This window comes from Myiozetetes cayanensis, unplaced genomic scaffold (assembly GCF_022539395.1).
Source record: "Myiozetetes cayanensis isolate MyiCay16 unplaced genomic scaffold, myiCay2020 scf4, whole genome shotgun sequence".
NCBI lineage: Eukaryota > Metazoa > Chordata > Aves > Passeriformes > Tyrannidae > Myiozetetes > Myiozetetes cayanensis.
Window position 1 is genome coordinate 45062683 of NW_026087631.1, and position 16033 is coordinate 45078715.

Here is a 16033-nt window from a genome sequence, read left to right on the forward strand (position 1 = left end):
AGTACACAGAATCATGAGTCATGTAGGGTTTTTTTCAAGGAGAGCAATTGCGTGAGTGCACATGAAAAAGGAAGGTACCCTCAGTTTGACAACTGTTTTAGAGCATTTTTTTTAAGCCTACAAGCAAAAGTTTGAATATGAAGGGAGAATTGCTCACTCTGTAACCTAGGTAAAGCAGAATTTCAAGGACTTTTTTTTTTTAATTAGGGATAATTCCTGCCAGTAAGAGCTACGTGCTCAGTCATCAATTAACAGACGAAAGGAGCTCAAGATTTAATTTTAGCTTTTTTTCTTCATGTGGAATCTGTTTATAAAACTATTTAGTGAGAACTTCTACATAGTTACACTAATTTACTACAGTCTATACATTTAAATATTTCTTCATATGTTTCTGTTCCTTTCTATATCTATTTCACTGAAACAAAAGGATACACCTTTTTGTTAAATCAGACTCATCTGTCTACCTTACACAGTACTTAGAAAGTACATTGAAAGTGTGTTTTTACTTTCAACAGTGAGATTCTGGGAAGGGGAAAAAGGAAAGGCAGCAAATAAAGAAGTCAGATGAGGATGGTTTCAATGAGACTGCAAAATTAATGTGTACAGTCTATAGTAAAAGAGTAGAAAAAAAAGGAAGATGGTTACATATCTTACACTGCCCCCTTCCAATTTTTTTTCCACTACTTTCAAGAGTTCCTACAGCAATCCAAATGATGCACTGCTTTCCAGCAGTGGAATAGAAAGACTTGGTGAAATAGTATTTAGTTGATCATCAACTTATCCCAAATAGTAGTTTACTATTGCTCATTTTACAGGGAGAGAAGACAACACTTAAAACATGTAATCAAACAGTCCTGAAGTTTTCACTGGAGGAGGAAAAAAGAAAAAAACCCCACCACTAATGTACACAACAGGACAGTATTGGATCAGAGGTGCCAAGCACCTCCACCACCTTTAAGCAGGTTGACTATACACTGAAATTCTGAGGAATGTACATTTGTTCAGTCGCATTAGTTTCTACAAACTGGAGGAAAGAGTGACTGAGATCTAGTGCAAGGTTACAAAGCTAAAAGGCAATCTTGTAGATCAACTCTCATTCCTTGTCCTCTTCACAATATGCCTTCTCTTCCTTTTTACCCAGACAGTACCAGCAGTAATCTCTGCTCTTCTAGGTAACTTCATAACTTAAGGGATCCTAATGGTTTAGTTGTTATTCCTATCCTCTAAAGCATGACCTTCAGCTATTAAAAACCACTATTACTTGAAGTTCCACATGCTTCATATTGGAATTTCTCAGATTTGGAGTTTCTCTATGTTTTGTTAGAACTTTTGCAGTTGATCTTGTTAAGATACTAGAGACCAACATGTTCTGGGACATTTTGCTAGGTAGTCACAGGAAACAGACAGGAGTCCTCTAATCTAGTTTCTCTCCCTTTCAGTTAAGCAGAGAAAACAAATTGATCACTCAAGTGCTTTGGAACTGTTATAAAATGAGGAATTTCTACCATAATACTCACACAATTAGACTCTAGTTAACCCATAGGCCAGGCTGGATGGTGCCTTAAGCAACCTAGGCTAGTGAAAGGTGTCTCTGCCCATGGCAGGGGTATTGGAATGAAATAATCTTTAGGACCTCTTCAACCCAAATTGTCACATGGTTTTATAACCCTGAAAGCTACAGATGTAGTAACAAAGTTGAATAGGAAAAGAGACTGCAGAGATTTCAAGCTTTTATCTATGACTGAAAGGTAAAAAAGCTTCATACACATGAACAAGAACAAGAGCAAACAGCATAGAGGGGGAGAGAAGAAAGGCAAGAATGATTGAGCAGGGATTGCAGGGAAGGAACGTCCTTAAGTTTGGGCTAGACCAGGGCAACATTTGTACAGAGTGAAGTTAAGCTAGTTGAAATAGTTACAGGGGGCTATGCTGAGTTCACAAGGAGTATCCAACTCTAATTTGTAGGTTCAAGCCAGTTGTAGTGTAGTTTCCATGGAACACCTAAAGTAATTCACAGTAATATAAGTAGCCTTAAGGAAGTATTTAATAACATCTGGCTGGACAACATGGCATGACACAAAAGCCTTGAAGGAAGGAAGGAAGGAAAAGAAGTCCAGACTGGGAGACTAGGGAGGAAGTCCCTGTGAGAACGGTCCTCCATCCACAGAAAGGGAACATCAAAAATACAATACCAATGCTCAAGGGAAGAGGGTGAAGGGTGGTTTTGGGTTTTGTGTTTGTTTTTTTTTTTTCAAAGGAAGATTGGTTAGTGAAAAAGTGTTGATGTTACATTTTTTACTGCTTAAATCTAAACCAAAAAAAAAAAAGGCATTTAAATTCCACAGTTTCTCTCTCAAATGGAAATGATGGATAGCAAACTATCATCTTTTTACAATGTGCGTAACACCACACTATTCTCATTTGTGGCATATATCACACTTCTAATTTTAGAGTTAGATTCTTAAGCTTCTTAAGCTGCTTAAGAAGTCAGTCTGACACTCAGGTGTCCATGTAGCTTTGCTAGTAAGCTGCATATTTTCCTTAAACAAGGAAAAAACAGCATTTACAGCTGAATTAGCAACTTCTGTAAAAGTTGCATAAATATTTAAGAGCAGTAAAGAATATTGTTGTTTTGAAAGGTTTTTGTTATCTGAAAGGAAAGAAACTCTAGAAGTTTCTAACCATTTTAGTGATACTGCACTACCTATTTTGGAACCAGATGTGGTGCTCACAAAACTCAGCTAAGCTTTCAAGATCAACTCAAGAGAACCTAGACTGTCTGGTCCTCCTCCAACCTCTGGCCATCCACCACTATCCCCTTCCTTGTCTCAGTATTAGTTTTGAACACCAACTTGTCCAGAAAGAAAAAGCCCATGAGCACACAACATGGGTTTTTCTGGGGCATTTGGTCAACTGGTTGAGTGCATTACTGTGAGAGTTGGTTCAAAGGACAGAGTAGGAACATGTAGCCAATGGTGTGGAAGAAAGGAGAACTAGGACAGACTGGGACAGATCAGCTTCCACAACTCATGAAATTGTTTGCTGGTCAGTGGTGTTTTCTCCCCCACAGTTTTAAGTAGTTCAAAGGAATGCATTCTATTTTGTAAACATACTTTATTTGGCCTCATTATCTTGTGGAAGCAACTGGATCTCCACTTGAGGCTCTGTGCAATCTTAAACTCATGCTGAATTGCTGTTTCAGGTTTTCCACGGCACATTAAGACTCCATGCTCCCATCTAGTCCTCATTCAGGAAGTTCTCTCCATTAAAGCAAATTAATATCTAGAAACCAGGAGAAAGGCAGTTCCCTTAAGGAAGACTATGGCAAATGAGAATATTCTAGCTTGATTATTAACCAAAGATTTTTCCCTCATATTGCAATAAACTAACAAGGAAATGGTTAGTACAAGAACCTGTACTAGACTAATCTGAGACTGAGAAGAATTTTTATCTCTAAACTTACCCAGAAAAACAAGATCAATTCTGCACTTGATATGCTGACATAAAGTCAGTCTCAGCTTTTGTAAACAAATACACAACTTACAGTTAAGGGGTCAAACAGTAACTTTATTGTACTGTAGAAATAACCTCCATATAACACAGCAAATTATAAGCTCAAAACAGATCAGTTACTTTTTACAGCTTACATTTTATTAGATAGGTGATGCTGCTAACCCCACAGACAGACAAATGCCATCATTTCAAGCTAAACCTATACAGCTGGTAACGACGACTCAGAGCAAGGGAGAATTTAAGTTCCCCCACTCTTACACTAGTATTTCTGCTTTTAATTTCAGACAGGTCAATTACGTTTGCTTTGCTGTTCATTTTTCATTGTACAGTCTGGGATAAAGAAGTATGCAAGAGATTTAAAGAAACTCAGGTTAACCTCATGCTGCTGGAGAGAGTTTGGAAGATCTGTAAAACACTGTTCTCTGCAGAAAAGCAGATGTGCTGAAATTCTTTTTCCATGAACAGTCAAGAGAAAGAATCAATACCTCTTAAAACAGGAGGTTCTGAGAACACAAAAACTACCAAGAGAAAGCAGAGATTAAAATAATGAGACCACATTTAGACTTTTGATACCTAGAGGTAAGGGAGGTACAAAAGAAAAATCAGTGCACTATTTATTTTCAGTAGTTGAGATAAGTGGGTAGCTCACAACTACCTATCCACTTTAAGAATTTTATCTTACTTTTCTACACTAAAGAATGCAAAGCATTTCTAATGCCAGCACACTGATTGTTCTGATAACACCAGAAGCTGTGATAGGCTTCAGTAAACAGGATATATGTATTTAAAAGTATGCACAACATTCTAATCTCTCCTACTATTCTACTTGCAACTTTATGCTGTTGCATTCTTATTTTTTCTCTGATCCATGATTTGACTAGCAGAGAAGCCAGAAGAGAAACTGAGCAAGTCCCTCACCACACCTTACAACTTTTGGTTGTGCCAAGCCAAGGCGCATTGGAGACAGGAAGCAGAGGAAACCTTCCTGAGTTGGAACAGCCTCAACAGACAAGCATGCAATTTCTACTCCAGTCAATTACTAAGACAGAAATACACCATATTGCAGTTTCTCTGCATGCAAAAGTTTAGTATTACACAGGAGCACTAGCTCAGTCATCTATATTCCCAATCCATTAGAACAGGTCAAAACACTTATATAAAAACATTAGCATGGACAAACATATTCTCCCTTTTATCTACATTTCATTTCAAAAAAAGGACTTCTAGAAGCACTACCATGTAATTCTCTCTTCTGTGACCACTTAAAGAAGTACAGATGCAAAAAAAAAAAAAAAATGCAGAAGCAAGACAATAATATATCTTACCCTGCTCTATTGCTTACACAGAGCAACATATTCAGGTCAAGTGAGCCAACTGCAGGTCACAAGCAAAGGCTGTGCCCTGGGCTCTGCTATGATCAGAAGGAAGAGAAAGCTGAAGCTAGCCCAGGGATGGGCAGACACCTGGAAGTCATTAGCAGTTCACTGAGTGCAGCAGAGGCCAACTGCCCAATTACTGACAGACCTGACAAAGATTTAAGACCCCCATATTAATAGCTAAAACACACTGCGGGGTCAGAGGTAGGGCAGGTGGAACAGGAGAGGTCAGCAGCTCCCTGTGTTTCGGTGCTGTTCATGGGGTGGGGAAGAATCTAACCAGCTGCAGCCAGAGCAAACGAGTGACTTCTGCCACTATCATCCCTCCTGTTTAGGGGAATTAAATAATTAATCACTGCTTGCATTACATGCTCAACATTATATTTACTATTAAAAGCTTTGACTGTACAGTCTAGAGAATTAAAAAGCCCCCAGATACAAAAGCATGTAAAAGCCTCCAAAGATCTAGGTCTTCTATACACAGTCTACCTAAATCACTGGGCTTACAGATCAGGAGAGCAACACAGCCAAAGAAACTGAACTGTCAAGGTCAGCTGCTGACAAAACAGGGAGGGATTTTTTTTCTTTTTTACTGCAGGTGACAGCAACTTCGAATGTCATTTAGGACTACTGCTCATTTAAACTTCAGAAGCTATAACTATTTTGCCATTTTAATCTTTGTTTTGTGGGAGTGCACAGCAAGAGGCTTTCAGAGTATTTCACATGTATCTACACACCCTAACTTGAAATAGCATTCAGTCTCTAGAAATATAATAGGCAATTAGTTGTCAGGAGTGTAAATGCTCTTTTTCCAATGAGTTCTACAAGCATAACAATATTTTATTTAAACAGTCTTTAACAAAGTCAGGCCTTACAACGGCAGTGCTAGAGAGGGACTCAGAATTTCCATTACACTGTATACCTTGTCATACACCAGAAAGTCACTTTACACTGTACACACTGCTGCATGCCACCACATTTAAGATAACAGAACTTTTTTTTAAAGTTAGACTGAAGTTCGCAGTGCCTAATGATACCCTATGAGAACATAAGCTCTATCATAAGCCCAATCTAAACAGATTTTAAAAGGAAAACTGACAGTACCCTATATATTTTTGAGCCATCAGAGTAATTGTTTTATACTGATTCAGAAGACTGCTCAAGAAATCAGTTTAATTAGACCTTGTAAAAAATACTTATGCAACATAAAGCATAGAAACTCTTACAGTACTGATGTAATAGAGCAGGTGCTTGCTTTCCAGTTTTCAGTAGAAATTTTCAGCATTAGATCTGTGATCTTAGGATTAGATATATCATTTTTTAATGTTGATGACTGTAGTCTTAAGATTAAAGAAGAGATGGGAAGAATGGTAAGAGTCTGCAAGCAGAAGTAGTGATCTTACTTCCATGCCCAGGATCTCCATTAGCATTAGACCCAGCCATCACACTGCCTTGGAGTATTTTAACTTAATACTAGTACTGCAGTATAGCCTTACCTAACAAAACAGAAGTTGAAGCCTTAATTTTCCTGAGTCAGTAAAAGCTACAAAATTCACTCGAGGAAACACTAAGAAAAGCAGACACTGACCAAGACGATGACTAAGATGATTTTCAGAATTTAATGGGGAATAGTTCCTGACTATTTGCCAGGCTCAATCTCACTGCCTGCCTTCTGTACCCTTTAAGGGCCATATATGCTTGCTGCACATCAGAAGGTTCCCTGTTATAATTAGAAGTTTATTCTCTCAGGCCTCTCAACCACCAGCTTCCAAACCAGCCCCTTCAGCTTACGGTAAGCATAGTTCACTGCCCTTCTGTACCTTAAAATAAGGCAGATAAATTTAGATAAGTATGTGTTCCTTACCATCCCAGTACTCCTGTTTCAGAAAATATTTCACCTACTGTTTAGCTTCATTGACCCAGTCATCTAAGACTCAGAACAGACAGTAATCTGCAGATCCACAGTATCAAAATAAACAGACAAAAGCACACTAATTTGAGGTAAAAATTCCACCTTATTCTAAGAGAGGCAGAAGCTACTTGAGATGCTGAAATTTGATACACAATTCCATCTACACTTAGGGCAAAAACAGAACATAATTCCTGTTTGGTACAGTTTTCTCCTTCCTTAGGAAACGGATGACATAAAAAATTATGACCCGTCTCCTGTACCAGGGATGGCTAGGTAACAGAATGAATTCATCATGAGATCAAGAAAGCCCCACACAGACCCTCTGAAAGCTGCACGATTAGCAGTGGCAGTCAAAGGCGAGGAGACACTAAAATCTTGGCTATGTCCAGCAAAACCCATTGTTACATCAGCACGATCACAGAAATAAGAATGTACTGATATCGCTTCTGCATATTTTTGGTTTCATTTAGCAGAATCTGGCTTTATAGATTCCAAGATGGGTGTCCTGAGCTGATATATTTACATTTCTTATTTTAAAATTTAAAAAAAGCTTTGTTTTCCTGTTGCCAAATAGCAAGACACCACATGAAAGAGAGATGCCAAAACTGAGTTGAAGTACAATACAAATAAAACTGAACCTTAACACACTTCTGAGTCAGAGTGCTTCTAGGTAACAGCTTTTTAAAGATGAATCAGCAAAGTCTATAATAGAGCAAGAACAACCTATTCCTGTACTGGTAATTTCAAATCCTCTAAATCAATGTAATAACAGAGTGCTTGATAAGTGCACTAGACAGTTTCAACATTATTCTTCTATATCACATTCTGCTATAGAAGCTTACTTGGGTCTATTTCCGGCTTCTATGTGAAAAAGCAGTGTTCATTTTAACAGCTGGACCTGACTGTGCATTAAGAATGAATGTACTAGAGAATATGGCAAAAGTAGTTTCAAAAACATAGGTTTATCAAGAGACAGTTTTTAGTTCTGTGCCTTTGATATCAGCCTCATAACTTGAAAAGGAAAATTCCTCCCAGAAAGTGGGTCAACTCATTAGCAGTTGATTTTTAAACAAGAAGAGACAGGCGTAAGATCCTTGATATAAGCAACACAGTTTTCTTCTAGTTTTGAAATTGCAGGATTGAAGTACTCTGCCTGTAAAGTTGCTTCTGGGTCAACTCACAGGCAGAACCTAGAGGTCTATTGCTACGGCTGAAGTGATTACCTGTTCTAGTGAAAGTGTCCCTGGGGTTGGATATAGATGATCTTCAAGGGGCCTTCCAACACAGGACCATTCTAGGATTCTACAAATAGTCTTTCCTGATGCAGCGGTAACTCCAAAAACAGTGTCAGAAAGTATCTTAAGGAAATCTTGCTTCTTCAAAACATTTTAAATTTTTTTTAATTTTGGTCAAAAGTAGTTGTTCACTAGTCATCCGTTACCTGAATTTCCAGTATTTGGGAATTTTTCAGATGTCTTCAGTCAACTATTTTATCTGAATAAAAACCAAAAATTAGGTGCTTCTTTTACAGGATAGGGGATAAGTAAAAAAAGCACCACCACCAATGTAAGCAGACACATCAACAAGTCAAGGTCATTTTAAAGCCTGCTTCTGTGAGTGGCATATCTTGCCAATAGGTTTCTATGTAATTCTGTTCATCAGGGGTTTTTTTTCATCCAAGGTGAGTTTGTTTTAATCCTCCTGGACTAATTCTGAAAAGAGGATTGTCGATCTTTGGGGATAGTAAATCCATGTCACTTAGAAGGCTACAAAACTCAAGTTCTCTTCTCACCAGGTACCTTCAAGAGTTGGGTCACTCTTTTTGCTACCTGCCTTCCATGGCTCCAGTACAGTCACAAAGAGAGGATTATCACAGCTTTGTTCTCTCATCAGCATTAGCATCTGGTCAGCAACAGTGCTCCTACACAAAACTATGCAGTAGCAGGCAACCAGGAATCAACTCTTTACTTCCCCCCCCACACCAGGGCTGTGACGGTGCACCTTCAAAGCTGCCTTCAGTCAGTATGAGTTCATACTACTTAACTCTTTAAAACCAGGCCAGTGTGTTGAATCAGCTCAGCACAGCCAAGCAAGCACCCTGGCAGCTATGGAGGGGATACAGGACTTCTTCAGTTATGAGATAAGCTATTTTATAATTTATTGTAGTGTGGTACCTGAATTTTCTACAGAAAATGTTAGAAGCCCCTTCCCTCCCATTTCATTACACAAAGGTCACTGTCCTCACAAAAGCATGCTGCAAGAGCCCTTCTCAGTGCTTAAGGCCAAAAAAAAAGAAATCACCAAGACTCAAGCAGCTGGTAAGGAACCTAAGAGCTGATAAGCATCCTTTTCAATATGCCAAGAGGAAAGAACATGGAATTTAAGATTTTGCTCTTGGGAAGGCACTGGAAGGTGAATTAGGATTCACCCATTGCTGTAAAAAGAAAGTGCAAGAATTTCTGGCTTTGAGTCAGGAGTTAGTATAAGATACACTTTAATAGTAAAAGCTGGCAGAGCAAGAATTAGATTGCTGACTTTGAACAATGTTTGTCAACAAGCTGAGTTCTAACCTAAAGGTTTTTTGTAGGCTTCTGAGCAAGAGGGAAGAGAATCTCTGTTACAGCATCCTCCTTTATAGAGAAAATAAAAAGTGAATGTTGCAAAGAAGAAAGCACAGGAGGAGAGCAAAGATTTTCCAAGTTTTAAGTGACAAGTATGTTTCTAATGAACTGACAGTGTCAGTGAGTATCATCTCATGGTACCTGGTGGACAGTGTCACTAAAGACAAACTGCTCTTTCACATATACTTGTTACAGATTAACAATGTATTCATGCACTAGAAAAAGTATTTAGCATCCACCTGATGTGGAAAATAAGAATGGTGACACATATGAGTCACGAGTAATAGAGGAGATTTTATTTGAACTAGGGCAATCAGGAAGTGCTAACCCACATAGGAGGCATTTTTTCACTGAACAGCAATACTGTAATCATCACCAAGACTGCTACCTTCAGTGATGGCAGGATTAAACACTCCCAGAAGAAACGTGCAGATCCTAAAGGAAAAACATTGCACAGGGTGTGCACTGTGATCCAGCCATCTCACTCTCACTAGTCATTTACTGCAAAAGTAAACTCACCTGGGCTATACACATGTATCGCATGCTATTTAGTGTATTATCCTGTATCACAAAATATCGCAGCAGCAATAGCAAGCTTAAAGTCATCTAAGCATTTAGTATTTCTGGGTTTAGTTCACATGCCCTTCTATTTGGAAGGCCTAAAGGTTCTTCCCTTACTCAGAAGTAATTTCATGACAAAAAAAAAAAAAAAAGACTGACACAGAGCAGCCAGGCAGTAGGGAAATTTTCAGCTGGCTTCTTGAACCAGCACAGGGTAGGACACAGAGAGGAAGAAAGAAGAAATCTCTACACAAACATAACTAGATTGCACAGCAGTTTTAAATTTAACTGAGTAATTCTTTACTGTTTCCAACATATTGCAGAAAAGTGGATCAGAACACAAAGGGGTGAATTCTTTAGAAGGCTTCAATTTTTCTGATCTTGGGTTTTACCTATTCTTGTATTACACCAGCAATCACATATTGACAAGTACAACTCCCAGTTACTCACAATAGCTTGTCAGTAATTGCATAGCCAGGCAAGGGACTAAAGGAAGACACACTGTATTGCACTCCTGCACTCAATTTAGGCACGAATTTCAAAAAGTTCAGGCCAGAAGAAAGTCATCCCAGAGTCTAGCGTGACAGAAATGTTTTCCTTAAGGCTTCAGTCACCTCTGCAGAGCTTACTTTAATCTGCCTTTGTCTTAGTGAGAGTTTAATCTAAAGATAAATGTATTCAGCAGTTCTTTCACTGATTACAAGAATATTACCATGGTTTTCCCAACTTTGTTCTTTAAGTGTTGTTTATGTCCCTTAATGAAAAAGGAGCCTAACAAACAATAGACCTTTAGGAGTGGCAGAGAGTGTATATATAGTGCCTAATGAAGCCATCATTTGCAAGCTAACTAATTAAGCTAGTCTAGTAAAAGGTCAGTTTTGCCTGACAAACTGCAAGTGTAATAAACCAGAAGAACCAAGTCTCACTACCTGTGAAAAATAGTTTTACTATTGTCTAGAAATGTCAGTCTCTGCCATGCTATATAAAATGTCTATCTATCAGAAAACCAAGGAGGGACAAGTAAGACAAGTATGCAGGAGAAAAAAAACTCTACAGTCCAGGCCACTCATGCTTTCCAGTGACGGATGCATCTGACCACTGCTCCCTGGACTGCACAGAGTAAGGGAGCTGTTGTCTGCAGCACTGCAGAGCTGAACACAGACATGCAGCAGCACACACCCAGCACTGCAGATCAGCACATAAGGAATGCAGAAACAGCCTCCTCACACTATTTAAGGACAGATACTGCAGAAACCTGCAATGTCTTTTTTTTTTTTTTTTAGATTACAGAACAGAAAGCTAGTTTAATGCTGAAACACCAGTGTTATTTTTAGAAGGAGAGGATTACCATATTGATAAGAGGGAAAGAGTTATTTTCTCAGAGCACCAAAGACTTCTTTCCCTGGATTCTCTCTCCCTTATTGGGTAACAACATGGCTGAGGGAGGGAGTTTCCTTAAGGACAATTAAAAGCAACCTAGACTTAAGTTTCAGGCAACCAAACTGTTCTCATAGTTTAATGTCAGATAAAGGGGGAGATATTTTTCCCTCCTCCTTTTTTCCCCTTCCCTGTGTGCCCCCTCTTACTCTCTTACCTCAGCTCCATCTTAGGCATTTGTCAGATCTTTCAATAAAACCATTTAAATTACAGTAAAAAAAAAAAATCACTGTATAGCTCTTTTCCCCCTTCTTTTTCTTTTGAAAAACTTGTGTTGAGAAAGAATGCACAAAGAATGGCTTGACTAAAACAGGAGCAAGTAACTCAGACACACACAGAGTCATCCATTTCTACTGCGGTGAGCTTATGGGTAAGTCAGGTCACTGTAATGTGAAGCTGGTCTTCACAATGTTTAAACTTTCAGTTTTCTCTTGGAGGCCTCATGGTCTCTGTAGTGGAGACACTAGGTATCATGTTATCCAGACCTGCAAGTCACTTTATCTGGGCAGCTACCTTGGTATTTTGAGCAGATATCAAAGTGCACAAACAGGGGGAAGGGTAGGGAAAAAGTGAGAATTAAAGTCCACAATCAACAGGAACTGTTCTTTCTACAGTAAAAATAAATTAAAAGAGATTTCCCCATTAGACACACATAAGAACTATGTTATTTCTAAGGGCCTGCCTCAATCACATGGGAGCCAGGGAAAAGAGGAAGAGATTTGGTCCTACATCCACTATCTTTCCCATTCCTACACATACATATTTTTTTGCCTCAGCTGCAGTTTCACTAAAACCTGCAACTTGATGTGTTTAAAGTTGCAGGTGTCAAGAGACTTCATATCATGCACTGCCTGCATTTTTCAGACTATTAGTAGGTAGTAAACAAGCCCAAGGGAAAATAAAGAGTCTGGCAACCCTCCAGCACACTGGGACACCAGATTAGTGCATCTGTGATCCAAATGTTACATGGGGGAAGGTGAGAGCGGGGAAAGGTATGTAAAGATATCACACTGCAGAGCAAGGTAGGTCAAGAATCTACCTTCCAAGGTAATGACGTAGGGGGAACCCTCATTCTTTCAGCTAGATGACCCTCAAGTTATGTCTGCTACAGTCCTAATTTGAATATATTTTGTTTTCCTTGATTACTCAAGATTACTTACAATATGCCCATATGCTTCAAACACAAAGTACATGAATAGTGCAAAACTTTTGCCTAATTATAAAGATTTTTTAATTACAATTATCAGAACTGACAAAACTCCTTCACTGACTTTAACAACAGCATGAAAGTTTAAGCCTCGCTACAGCACAGCTTCATAAAACCTCTGATCTGCATAAAGACTGCTCCCAACATGGATCCGTTATCATTCTGCAAAACCTCTCTCTCATATAACATTAATTCTGAGTAATACATCATTCACTGTAATTTTGCTCTTTCATGGCACTTAGCTACAGGTACTATTGCAATTGGAAGAATCCAGTAAGACAAAAATGTTACTAGTTATGTTCATACTAATGCTAATCTTCAGCCAAGGGGGTTGAGCACCACACTGATGAGAAAGTGCTTAGATTTATTACTTAAGTACTGACATTGTTTGACTAAGAAGCCAACATCCAAAACTAACACCTCCTAAGACTGACCAAGAACCTCATCTTCAGGTAGCAAAGACACTTGCCAGGCTCTCAACACATAGAGGTGCTACAGGTCTTTACAAATGAAGCTGCCCCTTCGCTGATCAGTAACTAACATTATTGCTCTTCACACTGTGTCACTGCTTGAAAGGAGAGAGTTAACGCAAATTGACAGGACCTGAAGTAATTTCATTAGAGAGACTGAACTAGAAGAAAGTAACGCTGGGAAGGCGTTGATATTTGGGCTGGCCAAAACAAGCATTGCAGAGCACTGTGGCAGTGTGCTGTGGCTGTTTCGGTTCAACCCATGGCCATCACCGAGGCATCGCTCCTGCTCCGATATCCGTCCCTCCCTGCTGCACACAGACACGAGGGCGCAAACGCCGTGCTCTAAGAAATGCCTTATTTCGCTTTCAGCCTACAGGGGTAGCTTACTGCCACCGACACCGCACACAGCCTTACGGCGAACACCTCTACAGCCGAGCACTAGAGCGTCTCTGCCGGACCCTGGGAGGGATGAGGCGTATTCCCATGTCGTCGGCCCCTTCCAGGACAGCTTCCCGACCCACCCGGGCTAGCAAACATACCCCAGGCAACAGACATCTACCAGACATCCACCTTTCCAGCACTGCCTTTTGCCACAACCGGTTTTCAGCCGACAAAGAAGGTTAGGAAAGGAAGAGTGAGGACATCAGAAAGAAGAGGGAGTTCGAGATGTCAGTAGATAAGGTGCAGCAGCTCCCTCCCTGCGGGGCTCTTCCCTTCCCCTCCCGGCCCGAGATGGTGACCAGATCCCCCCCGGGAGGGCAGGGGCAGGAGGGAGGGCAGGGCGGCAAGCAGAGGCGGGAGGAGGCGCGGGGTGGCCGGAGCCCGCTCGGGGGTTGCCCGGCGCGGCGGGGAGCGGGGGGCGAGCATGCGGTCAGCGCGGTGCCGGGGGGGCGCAGCGCGGCCCCCGGGGCGGCCCCCGAGCCCCTCGGCGACCCCCCGACCTACCCAGCAGCACGCAGAGCACGTCCAGCGCCACGAAGGGCAGCCGCGTCCTGTCAAACATGCTGGCGGCGCCCGGCCGTGACAGCCTCGGCCCGCGAGGCGGGAGCGCGGCGGCACCGAGGGAGGGAGGGGCTCCAGGCGCGGCGCTGCGGCGGAACGGCCCCCCCGCACTCCCGGCACCGCTGAGGAGCCGCCGCCGGCCGCACTGCGCTACTACCGCCGCCCCGGCCCCGGCACGGCTTTAAGGCGGCCGGGGGAGGGCGGCGGGGCCGGGCTGAAGAGAAGGGCGGGCTGGCGGCGGCTCCTCGGACCCGCCCCGCCGCTACGGCCCACCCGGCGCCCGCCGCAGCGCCCGGGCACAGCCGCCAATCGCTCCGGGGACCGCCCCGGGAGGGAGGGGAGACAATTCGGGCCGCCCCGTGAAGAAGGCAGGAGGGGAGGACGGGTAGACCCCGAAGCTCCCTTGCCCGCCCGCCCGCTCGAGGCGGCCGCCTCTCGTCCCCCGAGCGCGGGTGCCCCGCGGTGTCCCCTCAGCTGCGCCCAGCACTGCCCCGGGGTCACTCGGGCCTGGCGCGGCTGGGGGTGCGGCCCTCCGCGGAGAACAGGCGGAACATTCTCCCGGAGAAAAATCTTCAGGGAGATTTTTTTTTTTTTTTTTAAAAACAACGAAAAAGCTGTCTCCACCTCTGGAATCACAGAATCACACATTCCGTCAGGCCAGAAGGGAGCACAGTGGGTCATCTGGTCCAGCCTCCCTGCTCAAGCACCAAGAAGAGCCTGGCTCCATCTTTTTGGTACCCTCTCTTTAGATATTTACAGGTATTGATGAGGTCCCAGGTCCCTCCCTTTGTTCTCGAGGCTGAACAGGGCGAGCTCCCTCAGCCATCACTCGTAACAGAGATTCTCCAGTCCCTGAATCATTGTTGCCTTTTGCTGGACCTGCTCCAGGAGCTCCACGTCTCTCGTCTTTTGAAATCCAGGACACAGCACTCCATATGTGGCCTCACCAGGGCTAAGTAGATGAGCTGGAAGAGTGCTGAAAAATTGTAAAAAAAATATTGCAAAACAGCTGTGAAGCAAAGTTTCAGTCCAATCCAACCCAAAGCAATCCTTTGCCTCGTTAAAAGCTTTTATTTGGAAAGAAGACACCATCACAAAGAAAATGTTTTCTGCATAACCACATATTTTTACCAGCATTTATGACAAAGTGGATAATTCTACTCACTAGTGGTGTTAACACTGTTGGGCACAAATGTGTCGCTGCTCCCATGGATCACACCTGTGTTTTGTTCAAGGCAATCACAGGTAGGATGAGTGGCACTTCCCACACTCAAGCTTTTCTGCCATTTTTCATGTATTCCACTCTCTAATTCTGTAAACAGTTTCACTTTGTGTTATATCCTAAAGGCTGAATAACAGGTTTGACAGATCAACAAGAGAAACGAGTTCTTGAGGTGGAAATGGCTCACTAAATATGCTGCATCTTCAACCATGCTGCCTAAAAAGGTACAGAAAGTAGTTCCATATAGAATATGTAAGGAAGCTGTACATAGCAGTCTATACAGGAGACCCTGATTTTATCTCGATGCCTAGGCACCGTCCCAGCTACAAGTCAAAACTGGCAGTTCTGGAGATTAAAACTACCCTTGATTTGTGTAAGTGTGGTGTAAATTACAGTTTTCCTGTGCAAGTGTTGTGGGATGGTTTCATGGAAGTAGAAACTCCTGTTGTCTTACAGCGCATGAAGTAATGGAACAAACTGGAGCACAACCTGGCAATGAGCTTATCTTCATGAGAACTGCTGCTGAAAGAAAAGCGTGCAATCTGCTCTGCTCCTCACAAAGAAGGGGGATTGTTCACAAGGTCTTAAATCAGTAGTAGATAACATCCCCAAAATTGCAAAATGGTTAGAAAAACCAGAGGACAAGCAATGCAAACATTTCACACACAATTACCTTAATTGCTTTCTTCAACCTCAAAGCATCACCCTA

General features: G+C 41.9%; 1 protein-coding gene across 1 annotated transcript in view; it reads right to left on the reverse strand.

The window, feature by feature from the left end:
* PLPP1 (phospholipid phosphatase 1) overlaps positions 1–14282 on the reverse strand; it is a 57553-nt gene extending 43271 nt beyond the window's left edge. Inside the window, exon 1 of the mRNA XM_050328580.1 lies at positions 14046–14282. Within this exon, the coding sequence (XP_050184537.1) occupies positions 14046–14103 (58 nt within the window). The 5' untranslated portion in view covers positions 14104–14282. The remainder of the gene's footprint in view (positions 1–14045) is intronic.
* Between the last annotated feature and the right edge of the window lie 1751 nt (positions 14283–16033).